The following is a 26,035-nucleotide window of genomic DNA, read 5'->3' as shown; positions in this document are numbered from 1 at the left end:
CACAATAAAAGCTTATAATAGGAGTGTTGAATCTTGAAATTTCTTTGAAGAGATCTAAGGCCATTTGGACGATCGCCGCTCTATTAATTGTCACTTCATTCACGATAGGTAACAACAAAATTAGATAATGGCAATATATATACATAGAAGTTTGATTGAAGAATAAACAGTGTCATGTATAATTTTGTCAAGTACGAAACCCAAAAGTTCAAATCCCTTTAATTATTTACCTCTAGCTACTTTGTTTTTCCCACCCAAGATAACAAAACATTTACACGTGCTTTTGGAAGGGTGTAGCTTGTCTTTATATATGTGTATGTTGCATGTCTTCATCGATCTTACGATTCCCCCTTTTTTTTCTTTCTTTTTTCCTGAGAAGACAGTATAGATTCATAAATAAATTTTATAAAGTATGGTTGTTTGTATTCACTATTTTGAAGGCTACATCCTATATGGGCCGGAACAGAAAGTGAACAAAAATATTTGGGGAAAAGAGAAAAAAAGGTGAGAAATGGAGTCAGTGAAATTATGTCGTCGCATGTTGAAAGCATCCATGTACCGCGCGACAGCACGCAAACAAAGAGAAATCTGCTTATTAGGTCTCCAATTATAAATATTTGAGACAAATTAAACAAAATAACCAAATCTTGTTTAATGTTATATATATCAAGGACACAACAAGATTTAGTACCAGCAGCTTCAAAGAATAAATTAAATAAATATAAATGTATATATGATTAATATGATAATTTATAATTCCTGCATATTTATAATATAAATATTGAATCGGCGACATTTTAAACCCCTTTATTTACAAGTTGTTATCATCTTTATGATATTAGACCAACATCATTTTCAAAGAATGTATTGTTTGTATGTGTGAGAGGTAAAAAACTTCCACTTTTATGTTTTACAAACTTTGAAACTATCATACCCGTTTGGTGCAAAACCAGATTTCAATAAATCCTACCTTCTGTCTTCTTCCTTTTACATCTTATAATATATAGGGCCGAGATATCGAATCAAAATATCGAATTTTCGGGATATCGTACCGAAATTTTTTCGATATATAGACATTTTTTTGGTATATCGAATTTTTTTTTTTTTGGTATCTGTACGGTATCAGTATGGATTTTTTTCATACCAAAATTTCGAAATTTCGATATCGGTACCGGTATGAATTTTTTTCATACCAGTATGTTTGATACGATATACCGAAAACCTAATATAACCTTTTGCTGCGGAGATACAAACGCATATATACAATTTATTTGTATGGTTAAAAGTTATACTCCTCAACGAAATCAATCTCCTCTTGTGTTTGTGTAACATACATTGAACTGTTATTCCAACTTCGAGCTGGTTTTTTTTTATGATATTAATATACACAGTGAAGAGGTATAAATAAATTTGGGAATATATATTGTCTAACATTTAATTTGTTTATGAAACTGAAATTATTTAAATACTCATATATCTAATTTCACTCCGATCATGCCATAAAATTAATTATTGTTTAAACGACGATCGAGCGAGAGAATCTTTAAAGCCCATTCTTTCCAAAAAAAAAAAAAAAAAAAAACTGGAAAATTGAAAATTAAGAGTGGATACTCGATCAATCAAGTGTGACATGCACCATTATGTTTCGGGAAAGTTTTGGACAACAAATATATATATATATATATATATCCAGATGTACAAGGACGACGGGGGAACAGGGTAAGGAAGCGGCGGAAAGACATGATTGTACTAGTATAGAAGTAGATAGATGGATTGATCGAAGAATCACTACAGCAAAAACGCTGAAAGACTACGGTAAAAAAACGTAGTTAATTGAGATTGTAAAATCGATGTTAAACGTTATGTAGTTAAAAGTCCGGTCATAAACTACGATTTTAAACCGTAGACTTTTGTCGTTAAAGACTACGGTTTTAAACATGCAATAGACAATGTTTTTTCACCCTTGTCTTTTGTCAACTATAAAATAAAAAAAAATTAATAAAAAAATTAATATACAATTATTCAATATTATACAGTACACAAAATTCAAAAATAAAATTTATTATAAAATATTTTAGTATTACAATGACTTAAAATTTAAAAATTAAAATTTGAATCTCTATGTTTTTATGGGAACGGTTGGCATCTTTCAAAAACGAAGAGAGCACCTCTGGAACCATTTCCACTTATCATCAATGTATGTGATTTGCAGCTTCAGATCGCTCTATTTTTTTTTTTTTTAATAAGAAGCTTCAGATCACTCTCACCACCATATTTGAATTTCCATCCTCCAATTTTTAGTTCCGGTGGCTCGAACATAACTTGAATCTATTCACCATTCAGGGCTGTCAAATTTTATAAGCAACAAACTAATGTCAAAAAGAATATCAAGCAACACATAAGGTAAAAATAATAATTACGAACAAAGGGAAAATAACCATTCAGTTCATAAAATTAACACATATCCAAAGAAGATATCATAAACAGAGAGGGTTAAAAAATACAACGCATCGCCACATTTTTAGAACTGTTATATGCATACAAATGTCATATCATCTGATACATATAAATGAGAAACATAATGACTCAAGAAAATTTTATGTTACATGGTTTTTATCCACCTATTATAATATGTGATGAAAATGATGGAAACCAGAAAACAACATTTAGTGAAACTGATTTTTATTATATATTTTACCAACAGGCTTCTGGTTTTCCTGTGAATTCCGTCAAGAGACCGTAAGTTAAAAGTTTCTACAAACCATCTTTCCTAGCGACGATTGTTGCCTCAACCAAACAAGGGCCTTGACACAATATATATATATATAGAATTACCACAAAATCATTTCAAGAAATCAATATCAAACACACTATTTTTAACCAACAATCACATTACCACAAAGATTTTTCTTGCCATTAAGCTTACAATGAAAGGAATCGGACATAGCACACAAGGAAAAACAAATAAGTGATTAATCACAATAACCAAAGCAGTAGAAGAAAACAGAAATGGTAAAACTAGCGAAGCACAGAGATTCAAATTTAAAAAAATTCAAAGCTCCAAATCGCGAGAAGCAAAAAATTACACTGAAACCAAAAGATAGAGCAGGAGAAAAGGATCACAAAATACCAACAATCGCTGCAAATGGACCAGATACAAGGGCGCATCAGTAAAGGACATGATTGTAGCGACAATGGAGAGCCTCAGAGCCACCAAATCTGATCAAAATCTGGTATCTGTGAGAAAATTATCTCTATCACACCAAATGCAATCATATAAGGAATGCTGGAAATTCTACAAGGGTTGTCGTCTCCTTTCAAGTGGAAGAAATTGGACTTCTGAATTGCCCTGCAATTCCAAAAAAAATTCTAAATAACCCTTCAGAATTTCTTCATGAAAAATACAAAATTAACTACAAGCTTCATGTATCAAGAAAATTCTAATGCAGTAGAATATACCAGTTGCACTGCTTGATCATAGCATTTAACTGCCTTGTCAGGCGTATCCTTATTGAGATCTGGAAAAATAAATGCATTAGCTGTATATCCATTCCCAAGGGCCCAAAGAAAGTCATGCTTTCTTGGGTCAACCTCCAGTGCCTCCTCTAACTTGGATATAGCATCTACAAAACCATTAAATAAATAAAGTTTGATAAATAAATAAGTTCGTTTCTAACATAAAAACACATGTTTAAAATAAAAATAAAAATTGTGATAGAAACCAATTCAATCTTTATACAAAACCATTAAATAAATAAAGTTTGATACATAAATTGCATTTCTGGTAGCTGAAACACCCAAATTCGTCAAATCCCCCTATCATGTACTTTCATTCCTTTTACTGAATTTGGGAGCTTTGTCCAGGCAAAAACGGTATTCGATAAACCCACAATGAAAAAGATTCCCAAATTGGCATACAATGCACTTCCAAGTCACAAACGGTGTGTCGATAAACACCTTTATCAACACAACCACAAATACAAATAAGAAATTAAATTATAATCAAGACAGTCACGGGAGAGAGAAAAAAAAGGAAAATTGCATAGTTCCATTACCTTGAGTTGGGTTGCTGCATTGAGGAAAACAGATTCCTGCACATGTTTGTTGACATCAGAAAGTGATTTATTTCAAGGAGCAACCTTGGTTGTCTAAAGATAATGCATTCATTACCTTGAGAATAGAAAGAACTGCTTGGAAAGCACTTGACCCTATCATCAAAAAGGGCCACACTACTCTGACTCCAGAGAGGATTTGCTCTTGTTCCTGAAAACTACATATAACACAGCCCTTCCATTCTATTTTGCAAATTTTTGTAACTATCATTTACCAAAATCAATGATCTTAAGCATCAAACGTACTAGGCATCACCTGTAAACTATGTGCAATACTTACAATTATGAGTGAGGTGATAGACTCATTCATCCAACGATTTTCCTCCAGCAAATGACCAATCACTATACATGTGCACAGGAGTGTGACAAATAAGGTAATTGAAACCACTGGAGTGTCGTCAGATGTTGACAAAATACCCAGGGTCTCTCGCATAATTTCCATGTGATTGATGATTGAAAGTATGCTCGAGATATCTTTCCTTTATATAATTAGCTGCAAGCAATAAAATCCATTCAGCTCACAGGTAAATTATCCCTCCAAGGTAAGCACACTAACCAATAACAGCTCGCACTTTCACAAACACGTGATGCGTCAACTAGAGAAAACATAGTTTCCAAAAGTGACGCGGCAACTAGAGAAAAACATGCAAATTTAAATTTATATGCGCAGTTAACTCATTACAATTTACACATGATAGCCTCGAGGTTGTCCTTGAAAACTAGCATAGAATTAGAAAAGTGAAGCACATCGCTTGTAAATGTATGAAGTGGTTAATACTTAATATGCCAACAATCTAACTAAATCCAGAAAATTCTCGTGATAGAGCATTCATTATGTTTCTCGAGCTCCAAAGACATTGACTTCATTCGATGTTTGCTTGAATGATCCATCAATACTCAATGGGAGCAAAGATTTTCAAACATGAGAAAAATTAATCCCGAGATCAAACAAAATATGTTTATGCTCTCCTGATCAGTCGTCACCTTGTCAAACTTTACGCATAATACATTCACATGTACACAAAATGGACAAAAAAAATTAAACAAAAACGGAAAGAAATCCAATTAAATTGGAAAAACGAAAACGTATGAAAAAAAAATACAAAAATTACTCCATGTTTTGCATCATTAAAACGAAAGCATGATTAGTGAAGATTCAGAATCGAACAGATGGACATTAGTCCATACCGGGAAAAAAAACCATTTTTAGAAACGAAACACGGCAACTTTACCTCTTAATTATCAAGTTTCAATTTCTCAACGCTACCTGAATCACCAAAATATGCTTTCCCGAAATTCCTTTCGGAAAAGCACCTTTTCCTCACTTAGATTATTCAATTCAAATACCTAAAAATCAAAACAACCAGACCTTATCAAATAACCCGAAACTAAACCACAACATTCAACACGAAATTCAACCTGTCCTCTTACAAACTCTCAACAGAAACATAGAATCAATTCCCCACCCAGAAAAAAACGACAGCTCCTTAATTTTGCACCTAATATCCAATCAGCTATTTAAAATGTATTAAGCAACAATAAAACACAAAATAAATAAGCAAAAAAAAAATGTAAACTGTTATAAAAATAATCAAATATCAACAAAAAGATATCACCTAAATTACAAAATTTTGTGAAATAGTTGACAACATAAATAAACATCATCGAACGAAATGAAATGCAAAACTCTTTTCCTAAGGAAAGAATCGAATCAAATAAAGTCTAACGAACAAACGAAAAAAAACATTCCTCGTTTTCGGCCATAAAAAAAAATCGAATCCACGAACAAAATTTTCATTATTCTTTCTCTTTCTTTGTGTCTATTCTTTGCTTCTTTCTTGTTGTAAAGCTTCCCGCACCTTGCAAAATTCCCACCCCCAAATAAAATAATACAGAGAGACGAAAGAAAAAGAGATGGTGAAATACCCAATAAACAATCACTTTAATCAGCTGGAAAATGAAGAAACGACTAGAAATCACCCAAAATCGCAAAGAAAAAGAACCTGCGATTTCATTCCGCAAAGTTAGTCGACAGTCAAGCTTTGGGCCGAGAATCCTCAATATTTTGGTACTAAATTGAAGCCAAGAACGAGATCTTACCTTTGTCTAGCTTCAATCGGCGGATTTCCGACGTCTAGGGCAGCGAATCGACGTCTTGGAGCGGCGGCTAGGGCTAGGGGAGAAAGGGGATCGATAGTGGGAAAGGGGTTTGAGAAGGAGAGAAACAATTTCTTACGCTAATGTATCTGTGTATGTATGTATCTATTGTATTTCTCATACACTATGGTACAAAAAACTGTAGTCTATTTATTAAAAAAAAGCTCATAGACTACGGTACAAAAAAAATTGTAGTCTATTTATTAAAAAAAATATTCATAGACTACGGTACAAAAAAACCGTAGTCTATTTATTAAAAAAAACACGCTCATAGACTACAGTTCAAAATAACCGTAGTCTATTTATTAAAAAAACCCGCTCATAGACTCGGTTCAAAATAACCGTAGTCTATTTACAAAAAACACGCTCATAGACTACGGTTCAAAATAACCGTAGTCTATTTATAAAAAAACACGCTCATAGACTACGGTTTTTACAAATCTGTAGAGGTATATTTTAAAAAAACGCCTATTAACTACGGTTTCTGTAAAAACCGTAGTTAAATGTAAAAATACTACGGTTTTATTAAAAACTGTAGTCTTTCTAATGTAGTCTATTACCAAATTTCTTGTAGTGAATTAATATTATTGATAGAGTTTGAAAGATTGAAATACAAAGATATTGAAAGATTGAATACAAAAAACTTTAATTGAATCGAAGAATTTAAAACAGATACAGAGGGAAAATATGAAAATTTATCTCTCTATGTTTTGCTCTGTCTAAATTGGCTCTCATATTTGTTCTTGAATTGGCTCTCTCTTTCTCTTGATCTTCCTGCCTGTTTTATAGCAGTTGAGGGACGCCTGTAGTAGGATTCCTTCCTTGTAAATATTGGTGAAGGGTCTTGTCTCGTTTGCTTTCCTGAAAGCACTTGATGGGAATCTTGACTATTAAGCGAAGTGGACGTCTTATCTTCTTTTGCTTTTCTTTGTAGCAAAGTGGACGTCTTGTCTTCTTTTCCTTTACTTTGTCTTGAAGCAAATGTCTTGTCTTATTTTTCTTTTCTTTGTCGTAAAGAAAAATAATTGCTTGTATTGGCCGACATAACCTTTACATCTTTTGAAAATAAAATTGTGACTACTGCTTTTTCTTGACGTGTAGTCTGCTTTTGAAATTTATTTTTTTTCTTGAAAACTGACTACTGCTTTTTTCACGTGTAGTCTGCTTTTTCTTTTTCTTGTTTTGTTTTTTCTTGATTTTTCTTTGTAACAATTGATTACAATAATACAACTTCTTGAAAGTATTGTCATCACTATTCCCTCCCCGGGTTTTTGAAAATTCGAAGGAACTTGAATTTTAAAATTTAATATAACATTGAATTATGTATCAATATTATGTAATCCTTCTTCTCCTAGAAGATCCATGAGGTCATAATGCTCATCGTCATTAATTGGTTCTGGATCAAAGTCATCTTGAAGCATGTCTATAACCATTCTTGAATAGAGTTTGCAGTAATTGTCAAAAATATCTAGAGTCTCTGTTTTGAAATGGAACTTGGAATCTTGAAGATAACTTCCAAATTTGATGTAAACCTTGAGAATCGGTGTAACGCCCGGAATTATTTAATTTTAATCCGAGAATAATTAATTTGGGAATATTTGGAGTTTTGATTTAAATTCTAATATTCTTAAATTGATTAGGATTGAAATTGAAAAACATGAGAATGTGAGGACTGAATTGCAATTATTGCATAGTTGAGGGGCCAAAGTGCAAAATTCTGAAAATGACCAGGACACGTGTGATTTTGTAAACTCATTCACGTGTATATGATTATTCCATCAGATTTCTCAAAGTGAGAAGGAAGAAACCGAGAGCAGAATTCCAACTTTCAATCTTCTTCTTCAAATGCATATATCTTGAGCTACGGATATCCGATTTCGATTCCGAAAGATGTTCTGGAATCCTCGCAAGACGACCTTCGATTTGATGTAAGTTTCTTCTTTGTTCATCAAGGTTGGAGAAGTCGAATTGGACAGATATCAGATGTTGATATGAAGTGTTGTTGTTAAGCTTCTATCTTTTGTGTTCTTGAGATTGACTTGAAGATTGATTGTTATATCGTGTTCTTATGTTTTCTCAGCTATTATTTGACTTTTATACCTGCTGATATGTTGGGTTTTGGACTGGTATATAGCTGATATGAATATAGACTTGTTAGAGTTGCGTTCGGGATCGCCGAGTTATACCGATATGCCGTCAAACTCTTGATTTGCAATGTTTTGCTAGCTTGTGCTCGAGCTGCTATTGAGGTGTATCATAGCTGATATTTCCTTGGTTGTATGCTATGTTTTCAGTGTATAAACAGGACACATTGAGCTTGAAAACATCGCCTCTGAAACCAATAGAAGAAAGCACAAGGTTGGTAGAGTTTTGCCTTGAAGTTTGTTTGAAGATTGAGCAGATTTTTGATATAGATTTGGGGGTTGTATGGTACAGATTTGGACAAGTTAGAACAAGTTAGAAGACATCCCAAACATCACATTTGAAAGGTAAAAGTAGACTACTATTTGATTGGGAATACAACTCGAGATGGTTTGTATCGAGTTCCCTTAAATCACATACTTGTTTGCTTAATTGCTCTTATGTGTTTTCATTTGAGTTGTTGAATAAGTTTTTGATGTTATGAATGCCTTGATGATGATATATGTTGCATTCATCTTGAAGACTTATTCCTTGATTTTGAAATGAACGGAAACGTTCGAATAGACGATTTGTGGAATCGTATATGTATGGTCTGGGTGGTTGTTTTAGCCTAGCGTCTGATTTGCATATATGATTGCTTCAAAGTTTAGAGAAGAAAGATAAGTAACCCCACCTCGATCGGGAGAGTCGGTGGATTAGTTATGATATCTACTTCTCGGGATCCCAAACGACGAAGGACGAAATGAACCTTGTTTTGAAAACATGCATTGTATTTACCTTTATATCATGATCTTGATATATGTTTGTTATGCATGTTTAGTCGCTTTTACTGGGAAATCTATTTCTCACCGGAGTTATCCGGCTATTGTTTTGTTGTATGTGTCATTGCAATAGGAGGGAGTGGAACCGGGCAAAGGCGTGCTTAACAAACAAGGGATGAGTTGAACATAGCGTGATGATCCAAGTTAGAAGTTTTATGAGCTGTCATGATGTATATTTGAGCCTTGAACATAATCATGTTATAGTTATGGTATCAAGACTTGTTGATGATGATATTATGATCTTGTTTTTGTATTTAGAACATGTGAGATGTTGTAAATCCTTTGAAAACAATATGATGTATCTTGAACTTGAGTTGTATATAGTTTCTTGTGTATCTTGATGCATCTTGGTTATGTTTGAAGGCCTTGGAGTGATCTAATTGTATTCCTTGTATAGCATGATAGATGTTGCTATTGACTATACCATGTCTATACCTTGGTAGGAGATGATCTTGAATCAAAGGGATGCATGAACTCAGTTTTGACAGCAGCTGAGCACCTTCTTTTTTTTTCTGGTGCAGTGGCCTGCGCACGGGCGAGCCAACCCTTGAGACTTCGGGCTTATTGGCCGGCGCGCGCGCGAGGGGTGATGCCCGCGCGTGCGCAGGACAATCCATTTAATTTTTTTTTTTTTATTCTTTTGTTTAGACATTGATTGTTGTCTATTATTGTTGATTAATGTTTATTGAGAGATTAGAACTCGGGTCGTCACAATTGGAGTTGATCCAAACAGTAATTTTCACATCTGTGGTCTAGGAAATGATGTTTGAAAGCAAAAGTCTTGAGTCTTTGATGTTTCATTTGGGTTTCCATAGGTATTGAACAATTGTCAATATAATTTGTTTTCATTGGATCTGTAAAAATATTGAAAAATTGAAGACCTCTGACCCATACTCTATGGGTAGCTGGGTGAAGTTCTGTGTTTATCCATTCTGGAACCGTTGAAACAATTTCTAATTGAACAAAAGGGAAACCTTTACTGAATTGATTTTGAATAGCTTCTTTCAGTAACGAACTATTGAGACTTTGAAATTGAGCATCATCTTTGAATATGAGTTGAGAAATTAATCCTAAATCGAAAATGTCATTGATATTGAGATCAAATGTTGTTTGGTTATTTGATATATGAAGGTCTTGAAAATAAAAGGCTACAATTGAAGTGGTAACAAAAGAATAGGTGAGATGACCGTCTACTGGATTTGTTCCAATCATTGTTTTAATATCAATGGCTGGACTTTGTGGGTTTGAAAAAAGACATCTTTGAATAATGGAAAACTTTGAGATAAAATTTTTCTTGGCTAAAGAATAAATATAATCAGAAATGAAATTTGGAAGAGGACTAAGTATTGATGTAGTTTTGAAGAAAACTCGAGCTTGATTTATTGGAACTAATGGACTGGTTTTGTCCAATTCAACAGAACTGGGATTGTTCTGAATAACATAGTGTTTTTTTAAGAAACTCTATCTCTTGAGTTTTTGCAATAAGTGCATTTTGTAATTGAAAAATCTCATCTGATGGTTCTACCATCTTTTCTTTTAATTTTAAATTTTTTATATCTAATTCAATAGAAAAAGGATCAAATAATTGAGAAAACTTTTGAACTGCTTGAGCTCTGGAGGCATCTAATCTTGCTGCATAATCAATGAAAAATTTAGGCCCTAGTCTATTTCTTGCATACTTGAATGCATCTGTCAGCTGGACAAGTGAATGAAAGACAGGGTTTAGAGTATCATTGATAGATTCTTGCAATCTTTCGAGAGAATTGTAAATTCCAGGAAATTTACCATTTAAGAGAACAAAATACTTGGACTATGTTTGAGGAGATTTGTACTGGAAAGAGAAATAATTGGCTAAAGCATTTAAAACAAATGCTTTTTGTTTTGAATTATTTGGGGAAATATTCCATAAGGAATTTAAAAGGATTTTTTGATATTGATCCAGGTTATAAGGCTGGCTTGGCTTGAAACATTTGTTTGATAACTCTGGAAGTAAGGAAGAGACATATCTCCAAATACTAAAAACTTATCTACTTGTGTTCTAACTGGACTTTTACGCTTATTTGTAGTACTAGACTGTTTTTTTATAAGAACTTGATGAACTTGAAGGATTTAAAGTTTTACCTTTTGAGAGGCAAAGTCTTGCGTTGGAGTAATAAAAGATTTGAATTTTTCTGACATGTTGCTTTCAAAGATTTTGAAGAGGTGAGTAAAATTGAGATTAAATGGGATGTATTTATAGATGAAATTGAAGTGAGAGAAATTTTGTCTTTTTAGAATTATTCTATTTATTTTTTAAAAAATAGATACTTGTTTTAGAGTATGTATAATTCTACTTGTTGGTGGATTGAGAAAAGGAAATGTAATTTCTTGATTCAAAATTATTGAATGTATTCCTTTTTCATTTACATGAAAAGGATATAATTGAACTATAAATGGTGTACCAAGAATAACATCTTGTTCTAAATCTTTAACAAGATAAAATATATTTTTTAAAAAAATATTTTGATTACACACATGTGCATTTGACAGTTTGTATTTGATTTTTAAAGGACTTCCGTTTGCACCAAATAATCTTTCGGTTGTTTTTTCGAAATACTTGGTTGGAATTAATCCTTCACGGATACAATTTTGATCTGCACCAGAATCAATTAAAAGTTTTTTTTTTAATTTGAATTGTTTATTGACAACAATTGTTCCTTGAGAGTACCATTTTTGAAGACTAATTTTATTTATGACACATTAAAGTTTATCTTCTTTGTCGTCATATTCAAAATCAAAATTTTGAGGAGTTGTATTTTTACTTGAAAATGAAGAATTATTATTTGAATTAATATCTTCATCTTTTTGTAACGGAGGATTTAGAAGTGTAAGTTCTATTTTGACATCAAAAATATCTTTCTGGAGTTCTTGAATTTGATTCCTCATTTGATTAATTTCAAATCGAAGATCAGAACTTGTTGAAGGTGTTTCTTGAACTTTTGAATTAAATCTAGACATAACTTTATTTAAACTATAATATTCTTGTTTTGGTTCTTGAAGAAGATTTCCAAATTTGGCTTTTAATTTTGGATCAGTTATTTTACTAATAACATCTTGTAATATTTCTTGTTCATTTGTGATAACATTTATTGTAGATTTGCAATCGCAAACTTCATCATTGCAATTACAGAATTCTTTTTCTTCTTCAAAAGAAGAAGAGCTTGAATATTCAGAATCAGATTCTTCTTGGATAGGAAAAAGAATATCTTCTTGATTATCATCAGAAGATGAAGGAATTAAAGTTAATAATTGATTTTTAAAATCATCATCTAATTGAAGTTCATTGATTTTTCCTTGCATTGGACATTTATTTAAATAATGTCCTAGTTGTTTACATTTAAAACATGTAACTTGGTTAGATTTATTTTTGAAACGATTTTTTGAATTTTTATTAAAAGTTTTTGATTTTCTAAAAGGTTTTGAATATATTGAATTTTCAAAATAATTTCTTTTGTAAGATTTCTTGTAAAACTTTCTTTGAAATTTATGTTTATTGTTTTTATTATGTTTTCTTGAAGGAGGAAGTAATTGTTCGAAACCATATTGAGCACAAAAGGAACCAAGTTCTCTCCTGCTCTCATTATGCTCCCGTTTGAGTTTTTCTTTAATTTTTAAATCATTGCACAAAGCTAATCCTACGGTATTGATGTAACTTATGATTTCACCATAAGTTAGAAAAGGATAAGGAATTGAATTTGCATTTTGCTTGCGAATAGATTCCCTAACTCTTTCTACAAAGAGTTTTGGTAATCCTGCAATAAATTTTTCTTTCCAAAAAGAAAAACTGCAATCATCTCGTAGAAGTAATTTAGATAAAAACATATCTTTGTACCAACGAAAATCATGTAATTTTGAACATGTTAAATTCATCAGAATTTCTGAAGATTTTTCTTGAAATTTTTTGGGTTTGCCTAAAAAATGTTTAATAATTGCATAAATTATGGTATTGACAGCGTCTTGAATAGGAGGTATTGTTGCGTCATCAACTTCATGTTTAATGGCGATTAGAATTGTTGTTCTATCGAATTCAGTGAGGAAATTATCCCACCAACCCTTGAGCTGGCCGGTAAATCCTGCAATTAGATTGAAAGCTGTGTTGTAATCATCAACACCTTTTGCTTTGTAAGCGGTGGAAGCCATCATCATTTCTTCTAACATAGAAATGATTTGATGTTCAGTTCTTCCATCGAGATTCCATTTTAGGAGACTATCTCCAGAAAAGGATTTTTGATGTTTTTGAGGTTCTTCAAATTGCATATCTGGAAAAGATGGTCTACTATAATAATTTGGAAGAAAATTATAGTGTTGTTTGAAAAAAGAATTGTAATTTTTATTTAGATTTTTACTTGTTTGAGGATTACGAATTTTTAATAATTCGTCATTTGAGTCATTAAATTGATTTTGAAGTTCGTCAATTTCATTGACAACATTTATTTTATTTGAATCGTTAATTAAATTTAATTTTAAAAATTGAGTACTAAGTTCATTAAGAACATCTAAAGAAGTTCCTAATTGAATTTTTGCTTTACTTGTAGAAGGAGTTTGAATTGGTTTTAATAAAGGTGAAGTAATTTTTAATTTTTTTTTTTGAAGTTTCTGTTGAAGAATTTGACAAAATATTAGGAATTGAATTCTCAACTCTAGTTAGCTGATGAGCCACGGAGTTAAGAAGAACATTTGTATAATTATTTTGAAGATTAATATTTTTTATTTCTTTTATTGTAGGAGTTCCTTCAATGACAGAAGGTTGCTTGAATGGAGAAGCAATTATTTCAGTATTATGAACTGAAATTTTTATTTCTTCTAGAGGAGGATGGACAGATTGAAATTTATTTCCATTACTTGTTTTCCATATTTTTGAAGAAGATGCTCCTGTATTAAAAGAAGAATTTTTTGTGGAAATTTTTGAAGATTTAGATTGAGATTCTTTTGTAAAAGATTTAGAAGATTTAGATTGAGAGTCTTTTATAGAAGATTTAGCTTGAGAATCTTTTGTAGAAGATTTTGATTGAGAATTTTTGGTAGAAAATTTTGGAGTACTTGAAGAGTTTTGTTTTTGATATTTTGAAAATACTCTTTGTTTTGCCCATTCATAAAAAAACTCATTTTATTGTCTGAATTTGAGGAATAATATAAATCCCAAAAATAATCTTGTTGTTTTTTGATAAAATTCGAAGAACATTTTTTCGAAATATTCTTTCGTTTTGATTTTTTACTTTTTAAAAATTCTTGTTCACGATCAATTTCTTGAGATATAACAAATAATTGGTTTCTTTTATGAGAAGTTTCAGGAATTTGCATCCCGGAACTTGTTGGAGAAAATTCAGATTCTTGATCTATTTTTTCGTAAAAAGGTTGTGGAATATTTGGAATAAAATTAACTCCAAGAAGGTGTTCAAACGATGTAGAGTGTTTTGAAGATTGCTGAATATTTTTAGAGTTTGAAGATGTTGAAGATTTTGATGAAAAGTGAAGTTGAACACTTCCATCATCATTTTCAATTATTTGAGAAATATTTTGTGAGGATCCGAGTACTAATCTCTCATTTCAATACAAATAACCAAATAATCATAATAATTAGTCAAGCATCAAAGACTAAATAAAATAAACAATTTTTTTTTTTAAAAAAAATAGAGCACATCGCTCGATCGGTGAAAAACACCCGATCGAGCGAGCCCTGAAGCCAACTTCTCGGGTTGGGAATATTTTGGCCTCGCTCGATCGGTTAATCTTCACCGATCGAGCGAGCCCATAATGTTCAACTCGCTGCCTCAGAAATAAGGGCCTCGCTCGATCGGTCAATCTTCACCGATCGAGCGAGCTCAATGTGCAGAAAAATTAACAGAAGATCTTTTGCTGTCAAAAGTGAGTCCCTTCCATTCTTTTCCATTTAGCAACATCTCATGTATAATCTATACATAATCATAGGCTAACATGCATTATAACATGATATAGTTAAAGAGGAACAAGATCACCATATACTAGAATAAAGTCTCATACTAGAATAATGAGGCTACAACATGTTGTCTTAAGAATTTACAATCCTCATTTATATCCTATGAACATCAACAACACAACAACATGATAGACAATAAGTCTTGGTAATAGTAGCTACAACATAATCATGCTTCTAGTGTTTACACTAAACATTGACAGCACAATGAACATCTAAACTCGGATCTCCACTCTAACTCTCAATCTCTGTTCTTCCTGCTCGCATTCAAAGCATAACATAATCAGCCACACAAATTCATCTATCAAATCTAATTAGTGTCTTAGTCTTGACTCTACTTTTGTTTTTGTATGGCTTCTTGATCTTGACTCTTAGTCTTAACTCTAGACCAAGACTTGACTATTTTCTCAACTCTCATCTAGGGATCCCGGTTTGAATAAGAACGCAATAAATCTCCCACCTACTCTCCCATTCGAGGTGGCGGTACGTTCTTATTCCCAAACTTTGGTCCACTATATCGATCTTCGGTCATAGGAGTCGATCTACTCCTACGCATATCGATACAAGTCCAAACATTCGGTAATTTGGCACATCTGCCTTCCTAAGACATGGCACATCCGCCTTCAACTCTTTAAGATCTAGTGGCTTATCAAGATGCAACCAATTCTAGAAGCATTAATCTAAGCCACCTACAAGAGACAAGCTAATCTAGCAAGGAAATGCAATAGACTTATCTATCTATGCCATCATCTATCTCATACAATTCATCTATCAATTAAACAATCAAGAACATATATATATGGACTTGAAAATAAATCAATTCCAACAAGAAACAAATAAGTATGTGGTTTAGGGAAACTCAAGTCAATCTAACTCGAGTTATATATCCCGTGGTTCGATGTTGGTTTATACCTTTCTTGTCTTGGTTTCAAGCTCTTCAAGGCTATCAAACTCTGCTCCCAAATCTGGTCAATCCATATAACATAACCTTGTGTCAAAATCTGCTCAAACTTCAACCCAACTTCAAGGCAAAAAGGCTACAAACCTTGTTCTTTCTTCTACCGGTTTCGAAGTCGGGATTCTCGATTTGACGTCTCTTGATTGTAAACTGAAATCACAGCATATTTATCAAGGAAACATCAGATTTAATCATGTCAATGGCAGCTCAAGTATACGAGATCAAAACAGTTTCAAATCCGAAACCGACGGAGTAACGGTACAAAACCGGTAACCGAAACTAACTTCTATCAACTCTAACATTCATATCAGCTTCAAATACATCTTATAACAGCTGAAGATCATCATATATCAACATAATCAAAGGTTATAATCTCGAAATAAATGCTGGAAAATTCATAAGAATTGCATACAACATTCAATCTTCAATCCGGTTGCGATATAACGATATCTAAAAGTTCAAGAACACACAACCATAATCACTTCTGATTCTGCCTCATAACATATTTTCGAATCAGACTAAATCTCATCAATACTTACATCAATAGATATCCCTTCTTGTGAGGAGTCCGGAACTCTTTTCGGAATTGAATTCGGACAACCGGAGCAAAAGTTATTTAATTTAGAAAATCAAGATTGAACTTGGAAATGGATTTCTGGACTTCTCACGGTTTTGGCAGCTGAAAGTGATGAATAATTCCTTCAGATACACGTACAAACTCATATAAAGACAAGTGTCCAAGTCAATTTTCCATATTTGCACTTTGGCCCTCAAGTCTTGCTTAATTGCAAATCGGTCCTCGGCAAATCTTTTTAATTCAATTTCAATCCTAAATAAATCAAGAATATTAGAATTTAATTCAAAACTCCAAAATTCTCAAATTAAATATACTCGGATTAAAATTAAATAATTTCTGGATTAACTCAATTAATTCCGGGCCTTACAATTCTCCCCCTCTAAGATCGGATTTCGTCCTCGAAATCTCTTGCAATCGATACGCACATAAGATATAGAATAGGAGAAATACTGAATAAGAACTCAGATCAGGAGAATAATTCAGAATAACACTGTCTCATATCAGATTCATCTTCTCAATAACTTCTTCAGTTCTAACGAATCCACTGATTCAAATCTGAGTTGCTTTTCTTCCTCATCAAATAGTCATATCATTTGCTCGACATAGATTAATGTCTCGTCAAACTCAATTCCATCTGACTGAAGTACATAATCAGTCTCATTCTAATATATCGCGAATATCAGATAGAAATGGAGGAAATAAAAGTCAACAGACAAGATTTCCTACTTCTTCAGAAGTGTCATCGGATTCAACAATTCTCGGAGATAATAGTCATCGCTTGTTAAATCAAACAATACATTCGAAATAAAAAAAAAAATTGCAAACATACTCAATCTCCCTTTTCAAAGCACAAAATCGGTGTCTAATCTGCGTATGTTTTGCTTCTCGATCATCAATTATCTTTATTCTGTTCTGAAAAAGCTTCTCGTTCTCCACCTTCATTGCGACACATAAAAAAAAATCTGATAGATGTTCCAGAAATTACCATCTCCAAGTGGCAATATTAGTCAGCTAATACCAAATCAGGTATTAGGATTCTGAGCATCTCCTCAACTTTTGGATAGTCAATTCAGATAATCCATCGATAAGAGGATGGTAGAATGGAATCACATACAACCAATTACTCAAAAATATCTGACAATCGATGCCACAGTCTATCAAATAAATCTAAAGTCTCTAACTCGAGAATAGATTTTTAATACTTCCTGTCATCTCATCATGTCATTAACTTCTTTTACAGCTATCCTCTCCTATCCGTAGTATAACCAATATTGCATATTCGTTTATTTGTCGAAATCTACTTAGGTAAATCTCAAACTCAAAACTATCAATAGCGCATCAGTACCATACAACTCAAAATAGTACTCTGACACATTAGATTTCAACATCTTTGCAACATCATCAAGTCATATCAATTCCAGAAGCAAACCCTTTTGGCAATTTTTCATAGCAAGGAATAACATTTCTTGTATAGATCCTAGCTATTTCATCATATTGTATAACGTCAAATACAACGTATCATGCTATCTGTAAGAACTATCAAATACGATACCACAATCTCATACCAATATAGATAGTTTTCAGAATAAAATTCAACGGCATTTAATCTTCTTTCGATTCTGAACTACAAATATGTTCATAAAGCATTCAATTGATCTCGCTCAGTCTAATTAATTGATAGTCTAGGCTTTAGAACCAAGAATTCTATCACATCCGCATTCATTTCTCATCTGTTAGAATCGATAAATTCTGTAACTGCTCAAATCAATCAGCTAGTCAAGGAAAACAATAGCAATTCATCATTGTGGCCTTATTCAATTTCTGATCATTAGCCCAAAATCTCACTGGTCTGTATTTCTTTCAATTCTTGCAGTTCTGTTGGTGCCATTCTAAAAGGTACTTTCAAAGTCAATAAGATACCTGACATCAGTTACATATCGAAGTCCATCTCACAGACTGAAAGTAATCCAAGAATTTCATCTGGAACATATCAGTAATTACCTAACCATTGACAGATTAGTCAATTTTGGACTAGCTTTCATCATATCTGTTGCATAATAAAGAATTCCCTTGCTCTTTCTGCAATCATCGATTCACAAATAGATAGATAGATAAATATCAAAGAAATTCAAAATTTCAAACTCTTATCGTAGAATTCCCATCCTTTTATCAATTCAGTTCCGAATCTCATACTTTCTGAATCAATCTACGACATCCTTGTACTTGGTTAACATATCTAAACCGATAATTCAGTCATAATCTGACAAATCAAGCACAATACAGTCTCTATATCTCACATTACCTTCAAACTGTAGTATACATTTCCTGACAACTCTGACAGAAATAAAACCTTCCCTCCTAAATAAAGAGATCACAACTACAGAACATAATGGCTCAGAGGTAATGCAGGCAACATGACAAAGTGCTCAAACAGAACATATGAGAAGGATAGGTATCTCGCAATATAAAACTAGGCAATAGAACAATTACCTGCTAAACATCATCTGAAGTTTGTCTTTCTGACTGAGTCTCAGATTTCGAAGACTCCATACCTTGTGATCTTCGAGAGTCTCGTTGGGGACACACTCTTGCGAAATGGCCTGGCTGACGACATATGTTGCAATTACCAGAGACTCCTTGGCATTGCTCAGTCTGATGTCTTCCTCCATATCGATTACAATACACACCGGTATAATTGGAACTCACCTGTCTTCCATTAGAACTGGGGAAACTACTCTCTGTTTTCTTGAACTGTTTCCCTTGAGCTTTCAGAAATTTTTTCCTCCCATTGTTGCTGCTACCGCTCTCATATCTGGGGAATGGAGATTAAAACTGAGCTGATTTTTGTGGCTGTAGTGGTGGCTGTGAGACAATCGATGTTCTTCGCTGTCTAAGTAATCCAGCCTCTGCTCCCTTTGCTTGATCAATCGCATCAGCAAAAGTATTCGGTCTCGCCGTGTTCACCAAAGTAAACACATCAGAATTCAGTCCATTAATGAACTGGTCAGCCATTGCCTCATTACTATCAGCAACATGTGGAGCAAAGTGTAGCAAGGTAGAAAACTTTGCAACATATTCTTCAACATTTGAATTCCCTTGGTTCAGATTGGCAAATTCAGCACCCTTGTCTTTGCGATAAGATACTGGAAAGAAACGTTGGTAAAACTCAGTTTTGAAAACTTTCCAGGTGATCACTGTACCTCGATGCTCCAAGGCTCTCTTGGTTGTAAACCACCAACTCTTTGCAACTTCATGCAATTGATGGCCTATCAGTCTGACTCTTCGTTCATCACTGTAATCAAGAGATTCAAACAGTATTTCTATATCATCAAGCCAACTCTCACAAGCTAATGAATTTTCCGTCCCCTTCAACATCGGCGGTTTAAAAGACTGAAACCATTTCAACAGTATTTCCATAGGTGAAGCTGTAACATTCATCAAATCATCGGATATAATGACCTGTTCTATTCTCGGTGCTTCTGGTGCTTGTGGCACTGTCGGGGCTACATTCACCTGTTCTGACACTGTCGGGGCTACATTCACCTGTTCTGGCAATGTCTATGTTTCATTTGCCTGTTCAGGCTGAGGAACTGCCACTGTCTGTCTATTAGTTGGTCGTCCTTGTCGTCGAAACATATCTGAGTATCAACATGGTTAGGATACCATAATCAACAAATCTATCTCAGTCCTCCTCTGATCATCTTACCTCTGATCAAGAATCAGTTCTGATTCAATCTTAAATAAATAATCAAGGCAAGAATACCAAAACATGCTTCCAATCAATTCAGATAGTCGGGTAACATGTCATAAACCACATAACACATGCTTGAATCATGTCAGATATTCCAAGAAACATGTGTCTTTAACCATCATATCATACTTTCAAATAAAATAAATACAACATCATATAAGTAAATACTTGAAAGTAAACCATGCTAGCATTTATAACATGTAATTCAATTATGTAAATAAATCTCAGCATGATCAAATACGTAAGCAGGGAATAAGACTCGATCTACCCCACTCACTATCTATCTTAGTCCAGAATTTTCTTGCTCTGATACCACCTGTTGTGAGGATCCGAGTACTAATCTCTCATTTCAATACAAATAACCAAATAATCATAATAATTAGTCAAGCATCAAAGAATAAATAAAATAAGCAATTTTTTTTTTTTTAAAATAGTGCACCTCGCTCGATCGGTGAAAAACGCCCGATCGAGCGAGCCCTGAAGCCAACTTCTCGGGTTGGGAATATTTTGGCCTCGCTCGATCGGTTAATCTTCACCAATCGAGCGAGCCCATAATGTTCAACTCGCTGCCTCAAAAATAAGGGTCTCGCTCGATCGGTCAATCTTCACCGATCGAGCGAGCTCAATGTGCAGAAAAATTAACAGAAGATCTTTTGCTGTCAAAAGTGAGTCCCTTCCATTCTTTTCCATTTAGCAACATCTCATGTATAATCTATACATAATCATAGGCTAACATGCATTATAACATGATATAGTTAAAGAGGAACAAGATCACCATATACTAGAATAAAGTCTCATACTAGAATAATGAGGCTACAACATGTTGTCTTAAGAATTTACAATCCTCATTTATATCCTATGAACATCAACAACACACCAACATGATAGACAATAAGTCTTGGTAATAGTAGCTACAACATAATCATGCTTCTAGTGTTTACACTAAACATTAACAGCACAATGAACATCTAAACTCGGATCTCCACTCTAACTCTCAATCTCTGTTCTTCCTGCTTGCCTCTGTTCTGATCCCGAACTACCTGTTGTCATGCACACATACAAACAAAACAACAGCCGGATATCTCCGGTGAGAAATACATTTCCCAGTATAAGCAACATATAGCATGTTATTAAGTTCAAGTGTAGTTACTATCATAATTAATTCATAAAAATATTCATGAACCACAATACATGCTATAATTCAAAGCATATAACAAAGGCATGCTATAAATCAAGCTTAGCACAAAAACATGCTATATTCAAAGCATAACATAATCAGCCACACAAAGTCATCTATCAAATCTAAGTAGTGTCTTAGTCTTGACTCTACTTTTGTTTTTGTATGGCTTCTTGATCTTGACTCTTAGTCTTAACTCTAGACCAAGACTTGACTATTTTCTCAACTCTCATCTAGGGATCCCGGTTTGAATAAGAATGCAACAAATCTCCCACCTACTATCCCATTCGAGGTGGCGGTACGTTCTTATTCCCAAACTTTGGTCCACTATATCGATCTTCGGTCATAGGAGTCGATCTACTCCTATGCATATCGATACAAGTCCAAACATTCGGTAATTTGGCACATCTGCCTTCCTAAGACATGGCACATCCGCCTTCAAATCTTTAAGATCTAGTGGCTTATCAAGATGCAACCAATTCTAGAAGCATTAATCTAAGCCACCTACAAGAGACAAGCTAATCTAGCAAGGAAAGACAATAGACTTATCTATCTATGCCATCATCTATCTCATACAATTCATCTATCAATTAAACAATCAAGAAAATATATATATGGACTTGAAAATAAATCAATTCCAACAAGAAACAAATAAGTATGTGGTTTAGGGAAACTCAAGTCAATCTAACTCGAGTTATATATCCCGTGGTTCGATGTTGGTTTATACCTTTCTTGTCTTGGTTTCAAGCTCTTCAAGGCTATCAAACTCTGCTCCCAAATCTGGTCAATCCATATAACATAACCTTGTGTCAAAATCTGCTCAAACTTCAACCCAACTTCAAGGCAAAAAGGCTACAAACCTTGTTCTTTCTTCTACCGGTTTCGAAGTCGGGATTCTCGATTTGACGTCTCTTGATTGTAAACTGAAATCACAGCATATTTATCAAGGAAACATCAGATTTAATCATGTCAATGGCAGCTCAAGTATACGAGATCAAAACAGTTTCAAATCCAAAACCGACGGAGTAACGGTACAAAATCGGTAACCGAAACTAACTTCTATCAACTCTAACATTCATATCAGCTTCAAATACATCTTATAACAGCTGAAGATCATCATATATCAACATAATCAAAGGTTATAATCTCGAAATAAATGCTGGAAAATTCATAAGAATTGCATACGACATTCAATCTTCAATCCGGTTGCGATATAACGATATCTAAAAGTTCAAGAACACACAACCATAATCACTTCTGATTCTGCCTCATAACATATTTTCGAATCAGACTAAATCTCATCAATACTTACATCAATAGATATCCCTTCTTGTGAGGAGTCCGGAACTCTTTTCGGAATTGAATTCGGACAACCGGAGCAAAAGTTATTTAATTTAGAAAATCAAGATTGAACTTGGAAATGGATTTCTGGACTTCTCACGGTTTTGGCAGCTGAAAGTGATGAATAATTCCTTCAGATACACGTACAAACTCATATAAAGACAAGTGTCCAAGTCAATTTTCCATATTTGCACTTTGGCCCTCAAGTCTTGCTTAATTGCAAATCGGTCCTCGGCAAATCTTTTTAATTCAATTTCAATCCTAAATAATTCAAGAATATTAGAATTTAATTCAAAACTCCAAAATTCTCAAATTAAATATACTCGAATTAAAATTAAATAATTTCCGGATTAACTCAATTAATTCCGGGCCTTACATATTTTTATTTGATGATTCTTGAGGACGTGTATGTACATGCTCGAGATTCCAACTTGAAGAATTAGTTATAGTTTCCTAATTTAATCTTTTAGGAATTATAACACTTGTATGTAATGGATTTGATTCCATTAAAAGAGTTTCTCCCTTTGGAGAAGATTTGAGTGCCCGAGGGGCGAGAGTCGTACTCATTACCTTGTAATAAACACGGTAAATAAGTGCAACAGCTTTTGATCTTTCAACAATTTGTAAATTTTTACTTTGAATATCTAAAGTAAGAGAATTTAAAATTGCACCATCATCTAATGATATTGAATAATTTGGATAATAGTTAAAATAAACTGGACCACTTTCTAAATTTGATTCTAAAATAGATAATAAAGAATTTGAAAAATTTAAATGTCTTTTATCTCTTAAGTGTAAAAGAATTGGAATATCTAAGCCTAATCGAAATAAAGGCTTTACTGCTACTTGAACTAAACCGTTATGAATAAATTTATGCTTCTTACGGTGTTCTAAAATTGTTTCTTTTGAAAATAATCTTATCTGTGTAAGATTTTTTGTAATTGGAATTGTTTGTTCACAAATCTTGATTGAATAGTCTTGTTTAAAATCAAACTTTCTTACTTCATAAATTGTTTTATAATTTATTTTAGGAATTGACCAATTTTGTAATCTTTGTTCGATTTGAGCTATTTGTATTTCTTTACAATTTAAACTTTCTTGATTTCTATCAACATGTATTTCTTCGTCTTCATCTATTTGAATACTACTACTATTACAATCATAATTCTTACTTGACTTCATACTACTGAACCTTGACATCTTAGAGAACAAAGGAATAGACCAAGACATAGCTAATTCAAACAATTAAATTTTACCTTGTAACTTAATCGCTTAAGTTTACCTTGTGATCTGACGTAGAGGGAACACCAATCGTCTTACTGCTCTATCAACGAGACTTACTGCAACCTCTTAACGGCTTACCAACACTAAATCAGACTTAAAGGCTTGCATAATTGGCTAAGAATTAATGCTTGTTTAATTGAATAAATTGACTAAAACTTGGCTCTGATACCAGATGTACCAGGACGACGGGGGGACAGGGTAAGGAAGCGGCGAAAAGGCATGATTGTACTAGTATAGAAGTAGACAGATGGATTGATCGAAGAATTAATAATATTGATAGAGTTTGAAAGATTGAAATACAAAGATATTGAAAGATTGAATACAAAAAACTTTAATTGAATCGAGGAATTTAAAACAGATACAGAGGGAAAATATGAAAATTTATCTCTCTATGTTTTGTTCTGTCTAAATTGGCTCTCGTATTTGTTCTTGAATTAGCTCTCTCTTTCTCTTGATATTCCTGCCTGTTTTATAGCAGTTGAGGGACGCCTGTAGTAGGATTCCTTCCTTGTCAATATCGGTGAAGGGTCTTGTCTCGTTTGATTTCCTGAAAGCACTTGATGGGAATCTTGACTATTGAGCGAAGTGGACGTCTTATCTTCTTTTGCTTTTCTTTGTGGCGAAGTGGACGTCTTGTCTTCTTTTCCTTTGCTTTGTCTTGAAGAAAATGTCTTGTCTTCTTTTTCTTTTCTTTGTCGTAAAGAAAAATAATTGCTTGTGTTGGCCGACATAATCTTTACATCTTTTGAAAATAAAATTGTGACTACTGCTTTTTCTTGACGTGTAGTCTGCTTTTGAAATGTATTTTTTTTCTTGACAACTGACTACTGCTTTTTTCACGTGCAGTCTGCTTTTTATTTTTCTTGTTTTGTTTTTTATTGATTTTTCTTTGTAACAATTTATTACAATAATACAACTTCTTGAAAGTATTGTCATCATTATTCCCAAGTTTTTTGTATTCAATCTTTCAATATCTTTGTATTTCAATCTTTCAAACTCTATCAATAATATTAATTCTTCGATCAATCCATCTGCCTACTTCTATACTAGTACAATCATGCCTTTTCGCCGCTTCCTTACCCTTTCCCCCCGTCGAATAGTGATGACAATACTTTCAAGAAGTTGTATTATTGTAATCAATTATTAAAAAAGAAAAATCAAGAAAAAACAAACAAGAAAAAGAAAAAGAAGACTACACGTGAAAAAAACAGTAGTCAGTTGTCAAGAAAAAATACATTTCAAAGCAGAATACACGTCAAGAAAAAGCAGTAGTCACAATTTTATTTTCAAAAGATGTAAAGATTATGTCGGCCAACACAAGCAATTATTTTTCTTTACGACAAAGAAAAGAAAAAGAAAAAAAGACATTTGCTTCAAGACAAAGAAAAAAAAAAGAAGACAAGACATTTGCTTCAAGACAAAGCAAAGAAAAAGAAGATAAGACGTCCACTTCGCTCAATAGTCAAGATTTCCATCAAGTGCTTTCAAGAAAGCAAACGAGACAAGACTCTTCATCATTATTGACAAGGAAGGAATCCTACTACAGGCGTCCCTCAACTACTATAAAACAGGCAGGAAGATCAAGAGAAGAAGAGAGCCAATTCAAGAACAAATACGAGAGCCAATTTAGACAGAACAAAACATAGAGAGATAAATTTTCATATTTTCCCTCTGTATCTGTTTTAAATTCCTCGATTCAATTAAAGTTTTTTTTGTATTCAAT

At 33.2% G+C, this 26,035-nt stretch overlaps 1 protein-coding gene across 4 annotated transcripts; it reads right to left on the bottom strand.

Moving 5' to 3' along the window:
- Positions 1 to 1,995: 1,995 nt before the first annotated feature.
- On the bottom strand, positions 1,996 to 6,446 carry LOC140890204 (uncharacterized). 4 transcript variants are annotated; one of them, XR_012152178.1, is made up of 9 exons: positions 6,213 to 6,395; positions 6,039 to 6,115; positions 5,345 to 5,459; positions 4,393 to 4,605; positions 4,171 to 4,263; positions 4,056 to 4,091; positions 3,460 to 3,623; positions 3,131 to 3,349; positions 1,996 to 2,345 (listed from the first exon to the last, which is right to left on the bottom strand). XR_012152178.1 is itself a non-coding variant. In XM_073297961.1 (7 exons), exons 4-7 carry the CDS (start codon positions 4,552 to 4,554, stop codon positions 3,820 to 3,822), a joined length of 429 nt encoding a protein of 142 aa, XP_073154062.1. In that variant the 5' UTR covers positions 4,555 to 4,605; positions 5,345 to 5,459; positions 6,039 to 6,115; positions 6,213 to 6,431; the 3' UTR covers positions 3,631 to 3,819. The 4 variants fall into 4 exon arrangements, 3 of the variants coding, with proteins under 3 accessions (XP_073154062.1, XP_073154063.1, XP_073154064.1); XM_073297961.1 differs by lacking the exons at positions 1,996 to 2,345; positions 3,131 to 3,349; positions 3,460 to 3,623 and adding an exon at positions 3,631 to 3,957 and having other exon boundaries at positions 6,213 to 6,431; XM_073297962.1 differs by lacking the exons at positions 1,996 to 2,345; positions 3,131 to 3,349; positions 3,460 to 3,623; positions 5,345 to 5,459 and adding an exon at positions 3,631 to 3,957 and having other exon boundaries at positions 6,213 to 6,427.
- Between the last annotated feature and the right edge of the window lie 19,589 nt (positions 6,447 to 26,035).

The sequence above is a fragment of the Henckelia pumila genome, chromosome 3, assembly GCF_033568475.1.
Source record: "Henckelia pumila isolate YLH828 chromosome 3, ASM3356847v2, whole genome shotgun sequence".
Lineage (NCBI taxonomy): Eukaryota > Viridiplantae > Streptophyta > Magnoliopsida > Lamiales > Gesneriaceae > Henckelia > Henckelia pumila.
Note: the sequence above shows the minus strand (reverse complement) of the source record. Positions and strands in the feature narration are given on the sequence as shown.